The 23790-nt window shown below is 44.0% G+C and overlaps 1 protein-coding gene across 1 annotated transcript in view; it reads left to right on the top strand.

Moving 5' to 3' along the window:
- Positions 1-23790, top strand: part of LOC116354707 (Down syndrome cell adhesion molecule-like protein 1 homolog) — a 178526-nt gene that overhangs the window by 132881 nt on the left and 21855 nt on the right. The window contains exons 4-5 of the mRNA XM_031795285.1: positions 21441-21587; positions 23238-23516. Of these exons, the coding sequence (XP_031651145.1) occupies positions 21441-21587; positions 23238-23516 (426 nt within the window). The remainder of the gene's footprint in view (positions 1-21440; positions 21588-23237; positions 23517-23790) is intronic.

The raw sequence follows: 23790 nt of genomic DNA on the forward strand, positions 1-23790 counted from the left end.
GTGTTCCAAAAAAGGTCCAGTTGCCAGGACCACAAATACTAATTCCATCTGGAAGCCGTTGCCCTAGAGCACACAAAAAACTAGACATACCTTGGCCTTAACATCAGTGCCACAGGTAACTTCCACAAAGCTGTGAACGATCTGAGAGACAAGGCAAGAAGGGAATTCTATGCCATCAAAAGGAACATAAATTTCAACATACCAATTAGGATCTGGCTAAAAATACTTGAATCAGTCATAGAGCCCATTGCCCTTTATGGTTGTGAGGTCTGGGGTCCACTCACCAACCAAGACTTCACAAAATGGGACAAACACCAAATTGAGACACTGCATGCAGAATTTTGCAAAATATCCTCCTTGTACAACGAAAAACACAAAATAATGCACGCAGAGCAGAATTAGGCCGATACCCGCTAACTATCAAAACCCATGACTTTTTAATGATTTTCCAGAGAAAATCCAGATCTCAGGGAATTAGACCAAAGTTCTCAATTGGTACAAAATATATAGAGTACTGTACACACTACAATTACTTAGTTTTAAAAATAAGTTCAACTGGACACCATAATGAGGCAGTGAATGAGCTGAAAGAGAAAGCACGCAGAGCATTCTACACCATTAAAAAGCTAATTCAATGAACCAATTGCACTTTATAGCAGCGAGGTGTGGGGTCCACTTGCAAAACAAGATTTCACCAAATGGGACAAACACCCCATTGAAACCCTGCATGCAGAGTTCTGTAAGATTCTCCTACATATCCAGAGGAAAACTACAAACAATGCATGCAGGGCAGAATTAGGCCAATATCCACTAATAGTAAAAACTCAAAAAAGAGCAATTAAGTTTTGGAAACATCTAAAATACAGTGACCCCCTCTCATATCATTACCAAGCCCTGCAATGCCAAGAGCTGAGCAAAGAAAAGAGTCCCCTCATCCAGCTGGTCCTGGGGCTGAGTTCACAAACCTGTTCTACTAATATACTGATGCCTCTGGACCAGAACATCCAATCAATCAGGATAAACCAATTTACAACACAGTCAAAACAAAACTATATTGCTTATTGGGAAACACAAGCACAAACACAAAGCAAAGTGCTATCTGGCCCTAAATCGACAGTACACCGTGGCTAACTATTTGACCATAGTTACTGATCAAAACCTTAGACAGACCCTTGACAAAGTACAAGCTCAGTAAGCACAGCCTTGCCATTGGGGAGGGAAGACACAGGAAAACCTGGCTCCCTGTAGAGGAAAGGCTGTGCAACCACTGCACCACAGCAGAACCTGAGATGGAGCTGCATTTCCTGACAAAATGTAAGAAATATAAAACAATTAGAGTGTCATTTCCCAAAATACATTTTAAACCCTTCTTCAAGTTTTCAAAGACATCTCTGATGAGAGTAGGCTACCCGTCCTGTTGGGGGAGGACGCAGAGAGCTGTGGGTTGGCAGTGCACTACATACATCAGACAGTGTCTGACAGTCCAATCAACCTGCACATGTCCTCTACTGTATGCTTATTGTTATTGTTGAATGTATGGTTATTTTGACACTTGGTTATTGTTGTTACTGTTGTCCTGTTGACAATTTTGATTCTTGTTACGTCATCTCATCCAAGATGGCATAGCAGTTCAGATGTCTTTTGTCCTCGTCTTGTCGTGTCCCGTATATATATATATATATTAAAAACTTTTTTCACATACCTTTTTATATATATTTTTTTATTTTCCATAAACTCATCTTCAAAACACTCTCCTGCAACCCGCCTCACCAATTTATATTTATAAAAAAAGTATTATTTACCTCAAATCTGTAATCCTCCAAGAAGCTAGCCAGAAACTAGCCAGAAGCTAGCCAGAAGCTAGCCAGAAGCTAGCCAGGAGCTAGCCAGAAGCTAGCCAGAAGCTAATCCAGAAGCTAATCCAGAAGCTAATCAGAAGCTAGTTAGCTTCTTTACTGGCTAATCGTTAGTATTCAGCTAACCACGGTTTGTGGTCATCAGCTATCCTTTAGCTCGAAAATCTATCGCCAGTTTTGTACGGCGCAGCGCGGCTCGGAACGGAACATACCGGACCAATTTTTCTCTCCATGTCCCTGGATTTCAACCGCTAACTCTGGACATTCATACCTGGATCTCACAGCTAGCTAGCTGCTATCCGTGTGACTATCGGCTTTCGTCGATTCCGGGGCAAACATCAATTATTCCGGAGCTAGCCAGCTGAAGAGTTCCATCAATCACTCCTGGGCTACAATCACCTATCCGGACCCATTTTACTGACTACGCGGAGCCCCACCGGGCCTTCACAACTGGACTGCCGACGTTATCTACCCGAAGGAGTTATCCGGCTGGCTCCTCCGTCGCGACGTTACCTGAACGCCCATCTGCGGCCCGCTAACCGTTAGCTGTCTTATCGGCTGCTATCTGAATAGACAATCGGACAATTTATTATTATTATTATTTATTTATTTATTTATTTATTTTTCTTCTTGGGCCTCTATAACTATATCTATTGTTGTTGTTTTTTTTGTGATTTGGATTAATCCCCTCTACCACACGGAACCCCACTAATCTACTGATGGAACGCAAGAGGTGGCTAATAACAGACCTCCATCCTATGCTAGCTTGCTGCCTGGCTAGATGTCTAAATCGCCGTGACCCCCAACCAATCCTCTCTACTCACTGGACACTTTTGATCACTCGACTAAGCATGCCTCTCCTTAATGTCAATATGCCTTGTCCATATCTCTCTCTTCATCACTCAATACCTAGGTTTACCTCCACTGTATTCACATCCTACCATACCTTTGTCTGTACATTATACCTTGATGCTATTTTATCGCCCCCAGAAACCTCCTTTTATGCTCTGTTCCAGACGTTCTAGACGACCAATTCTTATTGCTTTTAGCCGTACCCTTATTTTACTCCTCCTCTGTTTCTCTGGTGATGTAGAGGTGAATCCAGGCCCTGCAGTGCCTAGCTCCACTCCTATTCCCCAGGCGCTCTCTTTTGACGACTTCTGTAACCATAATAGCCTTGGTTTCATGCATGTTAACATTAGAAGCCTCCTCCCTAAGTTTGTTCTATTCACTGCTTTAGCACACTCTGCCAACCCGAATGTTCTAGCTGTGTCTGAATCCTGGCTTAGGAAGACCACCAAAAATTCTGAAATTTTAATCCCAAACTACAACATTTTTAGACAAGATAGAACTGCCAAAGGGGGCGGTGTTGCAATCTAGGGCAAAGATAGCCTGCAGAGTTCTGTCCTACTATCCAGGTCTGTACCCAAACAATTTGAACTTCTACTTTTAAAAATCCACCTCTCTACAAACAAGTCTCTCACCGTTGCAGCCTGCTATAGACAACCCTCTGCCCCCAGCTGTGCTCTGGATACCATATGGGAACTGATTGCCCCCCATCTATCTTCAGAGCTCGTGCTGCTAGGCGACCTAAACTGGAACATGCTTAACACCCCAGCCATCCTACAATCTAAACTCGATGCCCTCAATCTCACACAAATTGTCAATGAACCTACCAGGTACCTCCCCAAAGCCTTAAACACGGGCACCCTCATAGATATCATCCTCATCAACTTGCCCTCTAAGTACACCTCAGCTGTCTTCAACCAAGATCTCAGCGATCACTGCCTCATTGCCTGCATCCGTAATGGGTCAGCGGTCAAACGACCTCCACTCATCACTGTCAAACGCTCCCTGAAACACTTCAGCGAGCAGGCCTTTCTAATCGACCTGGACGGGGTATTCTGGAAGGATATTAATCTCATCCTGTGAGTAGAGGATGCCTGGATATTTTTCTTAAATGCCTGCCTAACCATCTTAAATAAACATGCCCCATTCAAGAAATTTAGAACCAGGAACAGATATAGCCCTTGGTTCTCCCCAGACCTGACTGCCCTTAACCAACACAAAAACATCCTATGGCGTTCTGCATTAGCATCGAACAGCCCCCGTGATATGCAGCTGTTCAGGGAAGCTAGAAACCATTATACACAGGCAGTTAGAAAAGCTAAGGCTAGCTTTTTCAAGCAGAAATTTGCTTCCTGCAACACTAACTCAAAAATGTTCTGGGTCACCACTGATAAATCCACCATAATTGAGAATTTCAATAAGCATTTTTCTACGGCTGGCCATGCTTTCCACCTGGCTACTCCTACCCCGGTCAACAGCACTGCACCCCCCACAGCAACTCGCCCAAGCCTTCCCCATTTCTCCTTCTCCCAAATCCGTTCAGCTGATGTTCTGAAAGAGCTGCAAAATCTGGACCCCTACAAATCAGCCGGGCTAGACAATCTGGACCCTTTCTTTCTAAAATGATCTGCCGAAATTGTTGCCACCCACACATTACTAGCCTGTTCAACCTCTCTTTCGTGTCTTCTGAGATTCCCAAAGATTGGAAAGCAGCTGCGGTCATCCCCCTCTTCAAAGGGGGGACACTCTTGACCCAAACTGCTACAGACCTATCTATCCTACCATGTCTTTCTAAGGTCTTCGAAAGCCAAGTCAACAAACAGATTACCGACCATTTCGAATCTCACCATACCTTCTCTGCTATGCAATCTGGTTTCAGAGCTGGTCATGGGTGCACCTCAGAAACGCTCAAGGTCCTAAACGATATCTTAACCGCCATCGATAAGAAACATTACTGTGCAGCCGTATTCATTGATCTGGCCAAGGCTTTCGACTCTGTCAATCAACACATCCTCATCGGCAGACTCGACAGCCTTGGTTTCTCAAATGATTGCCTCGCCTGGTTCACCAACTACTTCTCTGATAGAGTTCAGTGTGTCAAATCGGAGGGTCTGCTGTCCGAACCTCTGGCAGTCTCTATGGGGGTGCCACAGGGTTCAATTCTTGGACCGACTCTCTTCTCTGTATACATCAATGAGGTCGCTCTTGCTGCTGGTGAGTCTCTGATCCACCTCTACGCAGACGACACCATTCTGTATACTTCTGGCCCTTCTTTGGACACTGTGTTAACAACCCTCCAGGCAAGCTTCAATGCCATACAACTCTCCTTCCGTGGCCTCCAATTGCTCTTAAATACAAGTAAAACTAAATGCATGCTCTTCAACCGATCGCTACCTGCACCTGCCCGCCTGTCCAACATCACTACTCTGGAAGGTTCTGACTTAGAATACGTGGACAACTACAAATACTTAGGTGTCTGGTTAGACTGTAAACTCTCCTTCTAGACCCATATCAAACATCTCCAATCCAAAGTTAAATCTAGAATTGGCTTCCTATTTCTCAACAAAGCATCCTTCACTCATGCTGCCAAACATACCCTTGTAAAACTGACCATCTTACCAATCCTCGACTTTGGCGATGTCATTTATAAAATAGCCTCCAATACCCTACTCAACAAATTGGATGCAGTCTATCACAGTGCAATCCGTTTTGTCACCAACGGCCCATATACTACCCACCATTGCGACCTGTACGCTCTCGTTGGCTGGCCCTCGCTTCATACTCGTCGCCAAACCCACTGGCTCCATGTCATCTACAAGACCCTGCTAGGTAAAGTCCCCCCTTATCTCAGCTCGCTGGTCACCATAGCATCTCCCACCTGTAGCACACGCTCCAGCAGGTATATCTCTCTAGTCACCCCCAAAACCAATTCTTTCTTTGGCCGCCTCTCCTTCCAGTTCTCTGCTGCCAATAACTGGAACGAACTACAAAAATCTCTGAAACTGGAAACACTTGTCTCCCTCACTAGCTTTAAGAACCAACTGTCAGAGCAGCTCACAAATTACTGCACCTGTACATAGCCCACCTATAATTTAGCCCAAACAACTACCTCTTTCCCTACTGTATTTAATTTATTTATTTTGCTCCTTTGCACCTCATTATTTTTATTTCTAATTTGCACATTCTTCCATTGCAAATCTACCATTCCAGTGTTTTACTTGCTATATTGTATTTACTTTGCCACCATGGCCTTTTTTTGCCTTTACCTCCCTTATCTCACCTCATTTGCTCACATCGTATATAGACCTGTTTCTACTGTATTATCGACTGTATGTTTGTTTTACTCCATGTGTAACTCTGTGTCGTTGTATGTGCCGAACTACTTTGCTTTATCTTGGGCCAGGTCGCAATTGTAAATGAGAACTTGTTCTCAACTTGCCTACCTGGTTAAATAAAGGTGAAATAAATAAATAACAGAGACAGAGCGAGAGAGAGAGAGAGAGAGAGAGAGAGAGAGAGAGATGCACTAGTAGTAGAATTCCAAAATGGAAATTTAATTGTGAAAAGAACATTGTGATGAATGGAGACGAGGGGCGGATATGGAGAAGAGGGGGACAGGATATGAGACAGAGGGGACAAGATATGGAGACAGGGAAAGACAGCAGAGAAGTAGACTTGGGGTGATGAAAGAAGCAGAAAGATAGAAGGATGACTGTGAAAGGTGAAAATTAGGATGAGTGGTTTTAACCATAGAATCGAAGAATGAAGAAGAGATGTGGTTTTGGTGACACAGATCAGTCTCTACTCATCTTCCTCAAAGACTCAGAGAGAGGAGAGACAGAGAGAGAGAGAGAGAGAGAGAGAGAGAGAGTTTGAGTTTTTATAAAACCTTTATTTTTTACTCAAGTGTTAATAAAATAAAAATAAAAAGACACACTGCCTTTTCAGAAATGAAACAACAAATGTAATTCCTAAACAAAAAATACATACATAACATATACATTCAACTTATTTCATCAGAAAAAATAATTGCCCCTCCTCTACAAAAAAAAGCGCTCTTTCGTAGGCCCACTTCTCCTCAAATAATAGGAGATCTTTTACAGCTGAAAAGAACTCAAAATCTACTTTTATTCTTGCTTTCACTAATCCTTTAAAAACACATCTTACATCCTCCCATATCCCGTTTCTATCTTGTGTTTTCTACTCAGAAAAATTGACATCTTAGCTTGTCCCAAAATAAAATTTAACATTTGACATTTTCTTTTCTGTTGTTACTATATTGAAACCCCAAAATAAAAACAGTGTTATTGAAAAATTCCCCTACAGCTTTAAACAAAGATTCCATCATTTCCAATAGAGGTTTTATCCTCTCACACTCCATAAAACAGTGAAAAATGGTTTCTCTTATATTACAAAAAGGACATCCATCTCTAACATCTGAATTAATAACAGATACAAAAGCATTAACTGCAATGATGCCATGTAAAACCCTCCATTGCATATCACCAGTACCCTTTTGTAACGGTGGTTTGTACAGTGCCCTCCATGCTGGCTTTACCCTTCATCAATGCCCAATTTTACCCTCCATGGAGTGTCTTTTCTATTTTTCAATTTATCTTTATTCAACACCTTGACACACCCCTATACAAGTCCTTCCCATTCACCTCATCCAAACCCACCTCCTCCAACCCTCTCAAATCCAGCAATAACGCCTTTCTTTCTGACTCTGGGATACCTGGTGTAATCCCTAGTCTTGGAAATGAGACGTCTTCATCTGTACATTCTTCTTGTGGCTACTAAGCATACCCCATTCTTCCGCTGACAGAGCCTTCCTACAGCTCCCCAGCATTTGTCCGACAATCCTTTCCGACCTCATCCCCAAATGTTCTGCCACCCGTCTTCTATCCATTAAGGCGGGCCCAGCCATGGCCATTAACTGTCTTAAGGTGATGATTTTCCCCTTCACCAGAATCTTGGAGAAATGTGGAACAGCTGCAGTTGTACAATCCAGTCTTGCCCCATACACCAGAGGTTCCTCCAACAGCCAATGCACTGACTCCACTGAAGTTCGTCTGGACACCTTCATTATGCTCCACACTCTGAGAAGTCCTCTGTAAAACGGAGGTACTCCCTCCCTAGAAATATGGCTACTATCAACCAGAAATAAAGCCTTCTTAAACCTAATCCTCCAACCCGTTGTAATATAAGACCTGCCACCCCTCTCCACACCACATTTTCCGGTCCATAAAGTAACCTTTGAATAAACTGAAACCGGAAAGCAGCAGCCCTACTAGCAAGATGTACAAGACCTTGTCCCCCCTCTTCTTTTGACAAATACAAAACACTTTGTGGAACCCAGTGATATTTATCCCAAAAGAAATCTACAATAATTGCCTGTATCTTAGCCAGAAGGCCAGATGGTGGTTCTAAAACTGACAACCGATGCCACAGTGCAGATGCAATCACATTGTTAACTATAATAGTGCGCCCCCTATATGACATACGAGATAATAACCAACGCCATCTCCTCATCCTCCTTCCACCATTTCAACCACCCCACTCCAATTTTTTTCCATAGTCCCCTCATCTCCTAGGTATACTCCAAGATACTTAAAACCTCCCTTACACCATTCTAGCCCCCCTGGCAAAGCCATGATCCCTCCAGACCATTCTCCAATCTGTAACGCACAACTCTTTTCCCAATTTACCTTTGCAGAGGATATTCCCCTAAAACGATCAACCATTAGACCCAAGCTATCCACCTCCGCTTGATTTTTCACTAGCACAACTACATCATCAGCATAGGCTGAGAGACGAATAGGAGGAACATCCTCTGAAAGGCACACCCCTGCAATGCGACTTCTAATGCTATTTAGTAGTGGCTCTATAGCAATGGCATATAACATCCCTGACATAGAACATCCCTGCCTAATACCTCTACACACTTTAAAAGGAGCACTCAAACCACCGTTAACTTTCAATACACTTTCAATGTCACCATATATCACCTTTATCATGGCAATAAAACCAGAGCTGAACCCAAACGCCTCAAACGTGTGCCATAAATATTGATGTTCAACTCGGTCAAATGCCTTTTCCTGATCAATTGAAATTAGACCAGCATCCAACCCAATAGCCCTAGAGACGTCCAAAAAATCACGAATCAGAGAAATGTTATCCCCTATCTGCCTGCCAGGAACACAGTAGGACTGATCCGTATGTATGATTTGCCCCATCACCTCCCTCAGCCTGTTGGACAAAGCTTTTGACAATATCTTATAATCAGTGCACAATAAAGCCACCGGCCTCCAGTTCTTCACCTCCCTCGGGTCACCCTTTTTGGGCAGTAGGGTGAGGACAGCCCTTCTGCAGCTTATTGGTAGTAACCCTCCGGTTAAACTATCATTAGCTACTTCTAACCAATCCTCTCCCAACATAGCCCAAAAAGACTTAAAAAAGTCAACGGGAAGCCCATCAATGCCTGGTGCCCTTCCATTTTCCATGCCTTTTAATGCAGTGTATAAATCCTGCAAAGACAATGGTTGCTCAAGCTCAACCTGAGCTTCTGCAGCCACCTTTGGGAGCCCATCAAAGAACTGCTGTGTCACTGTTTTGTCCTCTTTGTACTCACACTTGTAGAGCTCAGCATAGAACTCTACTGCCCTCTTTCTAATTTCACTAGGGCTAGTGAGCTCTTGTCCAACAGCTGATTTGAGACAATGAATAATTTTTTCTTTGTCCATTCTTTTTCTCTAAACCAAAGAAAAATTTGGATGAGGCATCCATTTCAGATATTCCCTGAAATTTACTTCTCACCAGTGCCCCCTGTGCTCTGATACCCAGCAGGTCTGCCAATGCAGTTTTTCTCCTCTTGAGGGCCTGAGTATGGCCTCGATCTCCTGTGGTCTCAACCAACGTCATGAGTTCCACTATTTCAATCTCTAGGGCTTTCATTGATCTGGTGATATCTTTGGTGACATTCCTCGTGTATTGATTACAAAATTGTTGAATCTGTATTTTCCCTATATCCCACCACTGTTGAATGGATACAAAACTGGCCTTTTGAGACCTCCACCTCTCCCAAAAAAAACTGAAACATTTCCTGAAGTGAGCATCACTCAATAAAGTTATATTAAATGCCAGTATGCGCTTTTGGGTTTTACATCGTTAATGAACACCACCTCTGTTATTAAACAATGATCAGAAAATCCCACTGGAGTTATCACACTTGATTTACAGACCTGAGATTGATGCTCAAAAACATAAAACCTATCTAACCTGGCCATAGAAATGATGTTCTCTCTCACATGCGCCCAGGTGTACTGCCTTGTTCCTCCATGTTGACTCCGCCAAATATCACACAATTCATTTGTTACAATGAGGCGTTTTAAAAACATCCTTGAGGCTATATGAGGTTCTTGGTGATTTCTATCTAAATCACTAACTGTGCAGTTAAAATCCCCAGCAATAAACAAATAATCTTCTTTGTTACATTTCTCAATGGTATTTGATAGTGTCTCTAAAAAACATACCCTCTCAACTGTCACCACTGGGGCATATACATTTATCAGACACATAGTGATGTTTTCATACCTTGCTCTAACTTTTAATAACCTCCCCTCAACTACCTCTTCAACCTCATATGACAATGGCAAAAACCCTTTTGAGAACAAGATAACCACACCCCCACTTTTTGAGTTTTTATGACTACACACCACTGTCCCCCCCCACTCCTGTTGCCACATAACTTCATTTTCCAAATTACTATGCGTTTCTTGTAGAAAAATGATGTCACTTCCCTTTCCCCTAATTAACTCATACACCATGGCTCTTTTTTTAACATCTCTTGCCCCATTTACGTTTAAAGAAGAAATCTTAAAACTGCTCATGGATAAAAAAAATATACAGAGGAAGATCCAGCCACCACATCTCTTTACAGAGTTAAGACTGCAACTGAACTCTTTCATTTTCTTTAGAATTTACATCACTTATCACTCTTGTGACCACTTTCTTGAGTCTAGCAATTTCAGGGCTTTTCAAACTTCCCCCTGTAATTTTTGACATCAGAAACTTTGCTGATTCAATAAACAATTCACGTTCAGGGAAAAAATCAGTTACATTGTAATCCTGCATATATTTCTTCCCTTTTGTCAACTTCAAAAATTGACGTATCCTCTCGATCCCATACCTCCCTTCCACCCCATTTATCTCACTATATTGTTGTGAAGCGTCAGACGACTCACTCTCACTATCCTCCCCAGAAGAATACTCCACCATCTCTACACCTTGTTCATCTTCAATTGATTTATCAAACTCTACCTTTCTCTTAGAATTAGACCCTTCACCACCCCTTAAATTCTTCCTTTTACTCCTCGGTATTTTGAAAACATCCGCTTCTTTTTCCATTATTTCAATCTCCTCTTGACTTCCAATTTCATTTTCCAACACCACCTCAGCGACAGCAGTCGCAATCTCACCTACTGTTTCCCCTCCCTCTTTGTTCTGATCTACCACAATTGCCCCCGTATCCACACTGCCTTCCTCTCCTGCTTTTCCAACCACATCTGCCCACCTTCTCTCTTCTCCTGTACCCTTATTATGTTCATTCCCTCGCGGTGGTGCGTTAGTTGCACTCGCACTAAAACTACTACCAGGCTCAGCGCGCTCATTTTCGGGACAACTACGCACCAAATGCCCCTCTCTTCCACATCCAAAGCATTTCATTGATTCAGTAGATGCATAGAAGACATAATCAAATCCATCAATCTTAAAGCTAAACGCTAAATTCAGTTCATCTCCTTCCTTTTTTAAAATCATATGCACTTGTCTCCTATGAGACACGACATGTTTCAACAACGGAGATTTGCATCCAAAAAGAACCTTCTTTATTGTAGATACTATTTGACCATGGCGCGATAACTCTCGCTCTAACACTTCATCTCTAACAAATGGTGGCACGTTAGAAAGCATGACTTTCTTCGCAGGATTCATAAGCGGAAATACCGGCGTCTGTGTCTCCCGCAACACAACACCCCTCTCAACTATTTTATTCACCTTTTCAATTGAATCTAAGAATATCACTACAGCGCTATTCATCCTTGAGGCTGATTTGATGCTATCATACCCAATGATAGCACCCACAGCCAAGCTACATTCTTCCACTGAACACCCTGTCGCAGCAGGAATCTTTACTCCATGCCTCCGACTAAGTTTTTCAAACTCTCCATTTCCGCGAGTGGCCATATCAACCAGCCCCACCCGCTGGTTGTGCCCTCGCGAAAAACCAACCTCAAAGATCCCACCACCCCTATACGTGTTTAGTGATAATTTAAACAAGATACCCTTAAAACAACTAAACTAATCAATATATATATATATACATACAAAAACCCGATAGAGTGAAAAAAGAAATTCCATTCGCTCTCACAATCACCCCTGCTTGACGACTCACTCCCAGCATGCACTCCGACGAGAGAGAGAGAGAGAGAGAGAGAGAGAGAGAGAGAGAGAGAGAGAGAGAGAGAGAGAGAGAGAGAGAGAGAGAGAGAGAGAGACAAAGAGACAGAGACAAATCCATTGAATAATCCATAGACTCTAACCACTTCTGGGAAAATGGGACAAACTAAACAAACAACAACACGAAGAGTTATCTATCCAAAACGGAGATGTATGGATAAACCTTCCAATCGTTTTGGCCCTATAACTAAGAACAAACAGCTAAAACAACTACATGATCAAATACAAATCTTAGAATCAACTATTAAAGACTACCAGAACCCACTGAACCACAGAACAAAATACAAACCCTTCAACCCAAAAAGGCCTGGGGTGTTGATGTATCCTCAATGAAATTATAAAATATATAAATTGGCTATACCCTAATTGACAAACAAACTAAACAAAGGCAAAGTCTTCTCATGGTTTGTTGATTTCAAGAAAGCTTTCGACTCAATTTGGAAGGAGGCTCTGCTATACTTATTGATGGAAGGGGGTGTCGGGAGAAAATCCATGTACACAAACAACAAGTGTGCGGTTAAAATTAGCAAAAAGCACAAATTTCTTTCCACAGGGCCGTGGGGTGAGACAGGGATGCAGCTTAAGCCCCCACCCTCTTCAACATATGTATCAATGAATTGGCGACAGAACTAGAACAGTCTGCAGCACCCGACCTCACCCTACTCGAATCTGAAGTCAAATGTCTACTGTTTGCTGATGATCTGGCGCTTCTCTCCCCAAACAAGGAGGGCCTACAGCAGCACCTAGATTTTCTGCACAGATTCTGCCAGACCTGGGCCCTGACAGTAAATCTTAGTAAGACAAAAAATAATGTTGTTCCAAAAAAGGTCAGGACCACAAATACAAAAACTATAAATACCTTGGCCTAAACATCAGCGCCACAAGCAACTTCCACAAAGCTGCGAACAAGCTGAAAGGCAAGGCAAGAAGGGCCTTCAATGCCATCAAAAGGAACATCAAATTCAACATACCAATTAGGATCTGGCCATAAATACTTAATTCTATTATAGAACCCATTTCCCTTTATGTTTGTGAGGTCTGGGGTTCGCTCACCAACCAAGAATTTACAAAATGGGACAAACACCAAATTGAGGCTATGCATCCAGAATTATGCAAAAATATCCGCTGTATTCAATGTAAAGCACCAAGTAACACTTGCAGAGCAGAATTACTCCGATACCCGCTAATTATCAAAATCCAGAAAATAGCAGTTAAACTCTACAACCTCTGAAAGGTAAGCGATTCCCAAACCTCATAACAAACCCATCACCTACAGAGAGATGAACCTGGAGAAGAGCCCCCTGAGCAAGCTGGTCATGAGTGCTCTGTTCACAAACACAAACAGACCCCACAGAGCCCCAGGACAGCAACACAATTAGACCCAACCAAATCATGAGAAAACAAAAAGATAGTTACTCAAAACATAGAACTAGAATGTTATTTAGCAGTAAACAGAGAGTACACAGTGGCAGAATACCTGACCACTGTGACTGACCCAAACTTAAGGAAAGCTTTGACTATTCGGGTCTCCCGAGTGACACAGCGGTATAAGGCACTGCATTTCATTGCTTGAGGTGTCACTACAGACACCCTGGTTCAAATCCAGGCTGTATCACAACCGGCTGTGATTGGGAGTCCCAGCGTCGTCTGGGTTTGGCCGGTGTAGGCTGTAATTGTAAATAAGAATTTGCTCTTAACTGACTTACCTAGTTAAATATATAAATGATTTGACTATGTACAGAGAAAGGCTGCTGTAGACAGACCTAGCTCTCAAGAGAAGACAGGCTATGTGCACAAAGCCCACAAAACGAGGCGGAAACGTATTTTGTTGGGAGTGGGAAAGAAATCGAAAAACAAAATCCAAATTTGATTAACTAACCATATCCATTGGGTGAAACACCTCAGTGTGCCGTCACAGCAGCAAGATGTGTGACCTGTTGCCACAAGAAGAGGTCGACCAGTGAAGAACAAACACCACTGTAAATAACAACCCATATTTATGTTTATTTATTTTCCCTTTTGTACTTGAACTATTTGCACGTAATAATGACATTTGAAATGTCATTATTCGTTTTGGTACTGTTGTGAGTGTGATGTCTGCGGCTCGTTTGTACTGCGTAGTTCACTTTGGTTTTATTATCTACTTCACTTGCTTTGGCAATGGTAACATGTGTTTCCCGTGCAAATAAAGACCTTCAATTGAAATGGAATTGACAGAGAGACAGAGACAGAGACATACAGGACAAGTGTGTTCTACTAGCCGTTCGACACAGTAGCCTATAGGGGAACGGAAACAGTTGGGCTAACTCTCTACCTAGGAATGTTGGATTCTATGTTGAGTGTGGATTTTATGTTGAGTGTGGATTTTATGTTGAGTGTGGATTTTATGTTGAGTGTGGATTTTATGTTGAGTGTGGATTCTATGTTGAGTGTATGCAAGCAATGTCACTGTGCCGTTGGTAATGCTGATCCCTCACCCACTCTGTTGGGAGCCTGATGGTTTGTGTGAAAGCTCGTGAGAGGATGCCTTTGGTGTGAGCCTCGGAGTTAATGCTGTTTGAGGTTCCAGTCAGTGTGTGCTGTGGGGTGCGGGGACAGGCTTGAGGAAAGAGATTCATCGTCTCCGAGCTAGCTGATGATTATCTGTGTGATAGCTAGTCCATGGCCCAGCCCGGGAACTCTGTGCCGATCCCAGAACTCTCTCTCTCTCTTCCTCTCGGTCTCATTCTCTGTTCATTCTTCCTTCACTCGTTTAACACCACCTAAAATGCAGATTCTGTTCATCCGTTAACAAAGGGGCCTTCCTCAAACACACACAGACACAGACACGCACACACACACGCGAGTCACTGTGTGCCACTGCAGTGCCCCTTACCCAGCCGTCGTCACGTGAGCGCACAGGCCCTAGCAACAACCAGCGAGAGAGAGGTAGACGTAGACTGGCGAAAGGGGGGAGCGAGAGGGGGGGGGGGGGGGGGGGGGGCATTAATAAGTAATGGGTCCAACAGTTTGAAACACTCCTAGTTAGCATTGCGGCGACGGCTGCAGAGTAATTTGCATGTGATCTAAGAACAAAACCCTCCCCTCCTGCCTAACCAGTTCCCCTCTCTCTCTCTCTCTCTCTCTCTCTCTCTCTCTCTCTCTCTCTCTCTCTCTCTCTCTCAACGTACCTTTATCTGTCCCTTCATCTATTTTTTTCATGGTCTACCAATCTACATGCGCCTCGAATTGGTTTCTCTTCCTCTGTGTCTCGTTACGTATTTCCTGTTGTGGGTCTTGTTGTTTGTTGATCTGTTGTTACTCCCCCGTCCACCAGACCCCAGCCTTGCGTTAACATATATGCTTTTCTTCTTCTGCTGTTGATTTGCTTCTTTTTCTCTCGCGCTTTTCTTCCCCGTATGTTACTTGGAGAGGATTTGTTGAAAATGGCAGCCATATAGATGAGGTTATTTTTAGCCATGCCTTGTCCCTCCTCCCTCCCCTCTTGCAACCATGTCTCAGAGATGATGGGGTTTGCGTACACATTTGAAACGTACGGAGACGCAGAAATGCTTGGGGCTCAAAATATGTGTGTGTGCGCGTGCGCGTGTGGTTTGTGACCCTTTAGCGCGGAAGTTTGGGCCTACGCACACACACACACACACACACACACACAAATTCAACAGCAGCTTTATTCTGCTCTCGACTTAACATCCTACCCCAGGCTGAGCAACCAAACACACTCCATTACTTACAGGTCCTTCTGAAATAGGAGGGAGGAGAGGGAAGGAAGGAGAGACGAAGTGAGGGATGATGTGGGGCAGAGGGGGATTTTTAGCTTTCTCCATAGTGGGGTAGATCACTATGCACACACACATACACACACACGCAGAGACACACACAGGCACACAAACTCCTAGAGGCAGAGACAGACTAGACAAGAATTGATCTGCGCTCCCAAAAGGAAAGGCTTGCATGCGAGGAGAGAAGTGAATCGTTTGTGCACATGTGTGATGCATATGCCTGCGGCCCCCCATCCCCATCCCTCTCCCTCTCGCTCTCCCTCCATCAATCTCCATCTGCCCTCCTTCCTGTGGGGTCAGCCCTTTCTCTCCTCCACTGACTCTCTCCATCCAGGCCCAGCCAGTCTTCCTAATGACAGGTGTGTCAGTACCAAATGCCCCTAGAAAAAGGGAGATGAGGGAGCGAGGGACGAGGGAGGGATAATCTCTACCCTGTCAGAGATACAAAACAGAGACAGATCCTGACCAAATACAGGCTCAGCAACCACCAACTGGCTCCAGGAAAAGGGAGATACAAAAAGACATGGCTACCCAGAGAGGATTGTCTATGTGGTCACTGCACCACATGGGAGGTAGAGACAGAGATCCACTTTTTCCTCTACTGTGAGAAATACTCCCAAATAAGATAATATTTTTTCAAGAAAATACCTCAATCAATTCCTAACTTCTGGGCATTTGATAATGACATAAAGCTGGGAGTTATTCTGGGTGAAGGAGAAACCGTTAATATACAGTATATACTGCCAGATGTATATGATTGCCATAGCCTGAGGGACATCCCATGACCATTAATTCGCTGAAGTATTTACATTCCATATAGCTGAACATGAAGTGTTTATTTATTACCCATTCTTCCTCTTTCTTTTCATAGTCGTAAATGCATCGACCCGAAGATTGCACAGTACAACAGAAGTAGAGTTGTACCTGTATACATGATTATATGTGCTATTGTTATTACTACTGATTTCATTCACCTCCTTGCACTTATTTACCGAAAGGCTGTACCACCGTACTGCTTTTGGCAATATCTACAAATCATATTTCATGCCAATAAAACAGTTTGGAGAGAGAGAGAGAGAGGGAGGGAGAGAGGGAGGGAGAGAGAGAGAGAGAGAGAGAGAGAGAGAGAGAGAGAGAGAGAGAGAGAGAGAGAGAGAGAGAGAGAGAGAGAGAGACAGAGAGAGAGAGAGAGAGAGAGAGAGAGAGATAGACAGAGAGAGAGAGAGAGAGAGAGAGAGAGAGAGAGAGAGAGAGAGAGAGAGAGAGAGAGAGAGAGAGAGAGAGAGAGAGAGAGAGAGAGAGAGAGAGAGAGACAGAGAGAGAGAGAGAGAGAGAGAGAGAGAGAGAGAGATAGACAGAGAGAGAGAGAGAGAGAGAGAGAGAGAGAGAGAGAGAGAGAGAGAGAGAGAGAGAGAGCGCAATAACATTACTACCTGTATCTGTCTCACTATTTCGTTATTGTCCTCATTCATTTGTTACTGTAGTGGGCCTGTTAATTGTTAGTACTCATCGTTTATCATTATCGTCATTATTATTATCTGTCTGAGTCATCATTGATTTGATATGTGTCTATGCGTTTGCTTTGGTCATGTTTGTGGCAACACTTTCCATGCCAATTTGAATTTGAAAAAGAGGTGGGGGGGAAGAGTGAAAATAGTGCTGAATATTTCCCTCCATCTGCCGCCGTGGTCACTAACCACACTGAATAAGCTGAGGGACGTAGGGACGGGGCGGAGGGAGGGAGAAAGAGAGTGAGTGGTAGCAGGGAGGCAGGTGGAGAAAGAGACGGACGGAGAGACAGAGGGCGAGGGGAGAACGACAGAGATCGCAGGAAGGGAGGGAGGGAGGGAGGGAGGGAGGGAGGGAGGGAGGGAGGGAGGGAGGGAGGGAGGGAGGGGCAGATCCATAGGAAGCTCTGAAGGATTCTCTGTCGGTGGAGGCCTCAGCCATCATCAGTAGGAACACTCCACTACCGATGGAGCCATAATGTACTGTCTGGGGGGAGAGGGAGGAGGGGAGGAGGCGGAGAAACAATCCACTGCTCATCAGTTAGATTGAAGAGAATTGTCCTTGTCCACTCCCCTCTGAGCCCGTCCCCTTTCTGTGCTTCCTTTTGCTCAGCTCTCTCTCTCCCTCTTCCTCTTCACTCCTTCTCAACCCTTGGCCCTCCCCTCGCCCCTTTCTTCTATCCCTTCCGTCTCTGTCCTCTCTCCTTTCTGCCATCTTTCCCTCCTATTCTGTAATGCGCTCTTTCTCTCGCTGGCTGCATCCGAAATGGCCCTCTGTTCGCGACATAGTGCACTAGTTTTGATCAGACCCCTATGGTCCTTAGTCCAAAACTAGGGCACTATATAGGGGATAGGGTGCCATTTCAGATGCACTTCCTGTCTGTGTCCGTGTGTTGTGACAGGGTGGTGAGGGTGTTGTAGGGGGTTAAACTCACCAAGTGCACATTATCCTGTAAGACTTAATACCCAGGTTGGAACAGAAGGGCAGGTCCGCAATTACAGCCTTCACGGCCTAGCACTCAGCACGACAACAGTTAGCCACCCACCCACACACACACACACACACACACACACACACACACACACACTGCTACAGTAGTACAAAAGGATACACACAGGTGAACACATATTAAACCATTTTTAATGACCACTCATAGTAGAAAACGGTATACTGTGTGTGTGTGTGTGTGTGTGTGTGTGTGTGTGTGTGTGTGTGTGTGTGTGTGTGTGTGTGTGTGTGTGTGTGTGTGTGTGTGTGTGTGTGTGTGTGTGTGAGAGTGACTGGAACATATAAGCCAGCATCTATGAGATAGTTGAATGCTGTGAGAATGTTGTGTGAATGCTGATATGAGGTTGTTGTCAGTTTTGAAGGCAGGAAGGAACAAGCACTCCCGTTGCCATCTGAGTCTTGTTAGAGTGATGGAGTGTGTGTGTGCGCGCGTGTGTGTGTGTGCGTATGTGCATGAGTGTGTGCGAGCGTGTGTGTGGCAGGGAGCCAGCCCTGTCGTCTCTGCTTTAATAAATCTCCTTTGGATGGAGCTGTGGAGCCATAAAGTGCATCGATCGCCATCCCTCACACTGCCGTTGCTAGCACACACACACACACACACACATACGTACACGCGTTTGTATTCATTGATACCCTCTCACACACTCACACACATTCCCTATCATTCACAAACACATACAATCACACACACGCACGCTCGCACACACACACACTCCTTTATAAACTCACATACACCAAAAATGAAGAGGAGTATACTATTTAAAATATCAGAAATAAACCTTATGTCTTTGCATGTATTAGGGTTACTGTGCCTGGCCAGATGCTGACCAATAGCTATAGGCACTTCCCCTCGGAGCTGGTGTGTGTGGTGAGTAGTAATCACTCAAATAAAACATTTCCATGCATTTATTTACTACATGTCAACATTTCCATAGCCCTTGTGAACACAGTGGTTAACAAACAAGAACCAATCTGGAAATACCCTTGATACACACACACACACACACACACACACCACTTATATAACGATCCCCAAAACTCTCAGAGAGTGGAATAATACAGCCTGTCTCGACGAGAGCCAGTGGAGAACAGACAGATGAACGTTAAACAGAAGGGTGTAAAAAGGATGAACACTGAAATCCACTCTGTGTGTCTGTGGGCTTCATGTTGGATCCAGGCCTTATCGACATGAGGATAAATCAGGGGCAGGCTAAGGCACTCACTGATGTGAAATGAACATGACACTAATATACTGTTACAATAACACAACCCATGAAATATTAACACATAACCTCTCTCTCTCTCTCTCTGTCTCTCTCTCTCTCTGTCTCTCTCTGTCTCTCTGTCTCTCTGTCTCTCTCTCTCTCTCTGTCTCTCTCTCTGTCTCTCTCTCTCTGTCTCTCTGTCTCTCTGTCTCTCTCTCTCTCTCTCTCTGTCTCTCTCTCTGTCTCTCTCTCTCTGTCTCTCTCTCTCTCTCTCTCTGTCTCTCTCTCTCTCTCTCTCTGTCTCTCTCTCTCTCTCTCTCTCTCTCTCTCTCTCTCTCTCTCTCTCTCTCTCTCTCTCTCTCTCTCTCTCTTACCTCTCTTTTGCCTTAATGTACTCCCTTTCTGTATTTTAAAAGCATAAATCATTAGATGGACATCCTTTGATAGCTTCTCTCTTAAAAGCTCCAGTTTGTGTGTGTGTGTGTGTGTGTGTGTGTGTGTGTGTGTGTATGTGTGTGTGTGTGTGTGTGTGTGTGTGTGTGTGTGTGTGTGTGTGTGTGTGTGTGTGTGTGTGTGTGTGTGCAAACTCTACAATGTTGGGTATAATTTGAGCCAGCTAGGGCTGTGGTGGTCATGAAATGTTGTCAGCCGGTGATTGTCAAGCAAATAACTGCCGGTCTCACGGTAAATGACCGTTAATTAACATAAACACGTTGAGCATCTCCAGGGTTCCACGCATAGCCTACAAACCACAGACCTTTGGAACATCTACATATTAAAAAGTTGAATAAATCCATGGAATGTAGCCTACACCTTCACAATAAATCTGTTACTTATTTTAGACAGGTCTAAAGAAACATGTAATGGTGAAAATGATCTTCCCCAAAATGTAGACATATGTATTCCAGTTCGGCTCTACACTTAAAAGCTAATTCGTTTTAAGAAGTTATTTGGTCACTTTAGTTGTGATACAAACCTTATCAACACATATAGTCTTATGGGCCAGACTACATGAGGTGTGCAGCCTTGTTTTGATTTACAATGGACCATTATCATGCACTTGTCTCGAACCCGGGTCATGGGGAAAATAATACATGTAATCTCCGCACTTAAAAAGCGAATGGAGGACGCTTTTCCCGTGGTTTGCTTTCATGCCAGCCAGGTAGGCCACACTCCTATTGTAAAGAGAAGCAATGTGCTTAATATTAGGACAGTTGTGAAATAAATATAGTACGCCTAGCCTATAGTAAGCTGACGGGATCCTCCTCTTTTTAAGAGGCCATCAAAACTCTGTTTTCTCACGCAATTATATAGTTATAGCAGAACATGAGCTCATGGCCTCTCATGAAGTGTTTGATAAAATGTTTGATTACATTTGCATTGATGTCAGAGTGATTAGAGGGACAATAGAGTGCTGAGTACCAAGTTTGGTAGGCTACTAATGACCATCAGCAGCATCAGAGCTTGGAGAAGTCTAATTACCGTGACTAAACCGTCACCTGGAATTTGACAGCAGTCATGACTCGTGACCGCCGGTGTGGCGGTAATACGGTCACCGTAACAGCCCTAGTGCTGGCCAAACAATGAACCAATCAGTCAATCAATCAATCAGGGACTGGCTTGTGGTGGGTTGACATGACAGTGTTTGTGTTTTGGACACATGGACTGATGTTTTCCTCTCCTCCTCCTCTTCCTCCTCCTCTTCTCGCCTACAGGGAACCGTTTTTTCCTGACGTCGTTCGGGGCCCTGTACATATCAGAGGTCCAGAAGGAAGATGCCCTGTCCACCTACCGCTGCATCACCAAGCACAAATACAGCGGAGAGACTCGCCAGAGCAATGGAGCCAGGCTGTCTGTTATGGGTGAGAGAGAGCGAGAGAGAGAGAGAAAGAGAGAGAGGGAGAGAGAGAGAGGCTACTCAGAGGAGGAAGGGGAGGACCATCCTCCTCAGTGAATTTCATACGAGTTTAAATTGTAAAACATTTTTTGAGATTATAATTTTTAGATAAAACTATACTAAATATAATCATGTCACCAAATAATTTGCAATGAAGGTCTGCAGTAGCCTCAACAGCACTCTGTAGGATAGCACCATGGTGTAGCCAGAGGACAGCTAGCTTCCGTCCTCCTCTACATTGATAAAACCTAGGAGGATCCTGGTTCTCACACCCTTCCATAGACTTTCACAGTAATTATGGCAACTTCCCGGAGGACATCCTCCAACCTATCAGAGCTCTTGCAGCATGAACTGACATGTTATCCACCCAATTAAAGGATCAGAGAATGAATCTAGTACTGAAGGCATAAGCTACATCTAGCTAGCACTGCAGTGCATAAAATGTGGTGAGAAGTTGACTCAAAGAGAGAAAAGGTTTTGAACCAATTAATTTCTTCCAAAATGAAGAAGAAGCAAGAGTGAGAGATCATTTCACTTACTTAGCTAGCAAATGCAGCTAGCTAGTTTAACCTACTCAAACACACTGCTCTAACCGAGGGATAATATGTTACCTAGCTTGCTATGACTATCAAACACAACACTGGAGCTCTTCCAAGTCAAGGTAAGCTTTTGGTTTTACAAATGTATTGCCACCAGGGCCCACCGGTGTAAGTGATAAACTGCTTACTGGCTGTACACTGTAAACTTATTGCATGATTGTAGCGAGTTTACAAATGTGTTAGTTCTATTAGCTATGTTGACAATGACGTTACATTAGCTAATATGGCAAAAAATTATGTAGGCAGTGTGTAGTATTTTTTTTTGCTTGGTCACATACAGCTGATGTGTTGTGCAAGTACACTTGCGAAGGGAAAAGATGAGAGGAGGAGAGCACATAGATGCGAGAAGGAATACAACGTGGCTGCTATGAAAGTGAACTGTGTTTACTTGTGATCAAGGGTGTATTCATTCCGCCGATTCTGTTGAAAAACGTTTCTTAAGCGGGAAGCAAACGGAACGAATTGGGGATAAACATACCTGAATTTGTCCGATATAAATTTTTGTTTGCAACTGTTGGACAAATAATTACACCCTAGATCAACTAGATGCAGGCAAGAGTGTGCAAGGCGGTATTGAATGTGTCCCTGTCTGTCCATGTGTCTCATGTGTCTCTATGTTGTAAACTTCCATTCATAGGCTAGGTTGTAGCAACCTCGTGATGGGTATAGAGAACATGTCAGTATCATGTAGTAGTCTAAACCTATTGATGTTACATTGAACTGGGTGAATGGAATATGAATGACAGTCATCTAATATGCTGTAATAGAAATAAGGCCATGCTCATACATCTTTTCTTGAAATCGTCCTCCCTCTTAAACGGCAACGACCGCCACTGGTGTGTGTGTGTGTGTGTGTGGGTAAGTGCTTTTTTGTCTATTGGTGCAAGACTGTCTTGCAGTATATGGGTTATTATTATCTTTGTTTCCTTTCCTTGAATATGTCTTCGCAGTATATTACTTGGAGTCAATAGCAGCATGATCAATATCAGTATTTCTACCCCCTCCCCTCCCCCCAGACCCTACGGAGTCCACCCCCTCAGTGTTGGACAGTTTCCAGTCCGGAGAGGTCCAGGTGGGGCATAATGTGGAGCTGCCCTGCATCGCCTCGGGCTACCCCAACCCCACCATCCGCTGGCTGAAGGACGGGCGCCCGTTGCCCGCCGACTCCCGCTGGACGCGCCGTCTCACGGGCCTGACGGTCAGCGACCTGCGTCTGGGCGACAGCGGCAACTACATCTGTGAGGTCACCAACAGCTTCGGCTCTAAAGAGGTGACCGGTCATCTCAACGTCATCGGTGAGTCACAGGTCACACGTCCCTGTACTAGTTCCTGGGTTGGTTACCGGAACAGTTTGTTGTTTGGAACGAAGGCCTGTAGATTTGTCGCTCTGCACATAGTGGCCTAATGCACAAGTCACACGCAATATTAACAGAATACAAATTAATATTGACATTTGACTTTTTAGTCATTTAGCAAATGTTCTTATCCGGAGCGACTTAAAGTCATTCATCTTACGGTCGCTAGGTAAGACCACATATCACAGTCATTGTAAAACGTTTGACATTTTAA

This window comes from Oncorhynchus kisutch, linkage group LG18 (assembly GCF_002021735.2).
Source record: "Oncorhynchus kisutch isolate 150728-3 linkage group LG18, Okis_V2, whole genome shotgun sequence".
Taxonomy (NCBI): domain Eukaryota; kingdom Metazoa; phylum Chordata; class Actinopteri; order Salmoniformes; family Salmonidae; genus Oncorhynchus; species Oncorhynchus kisutch.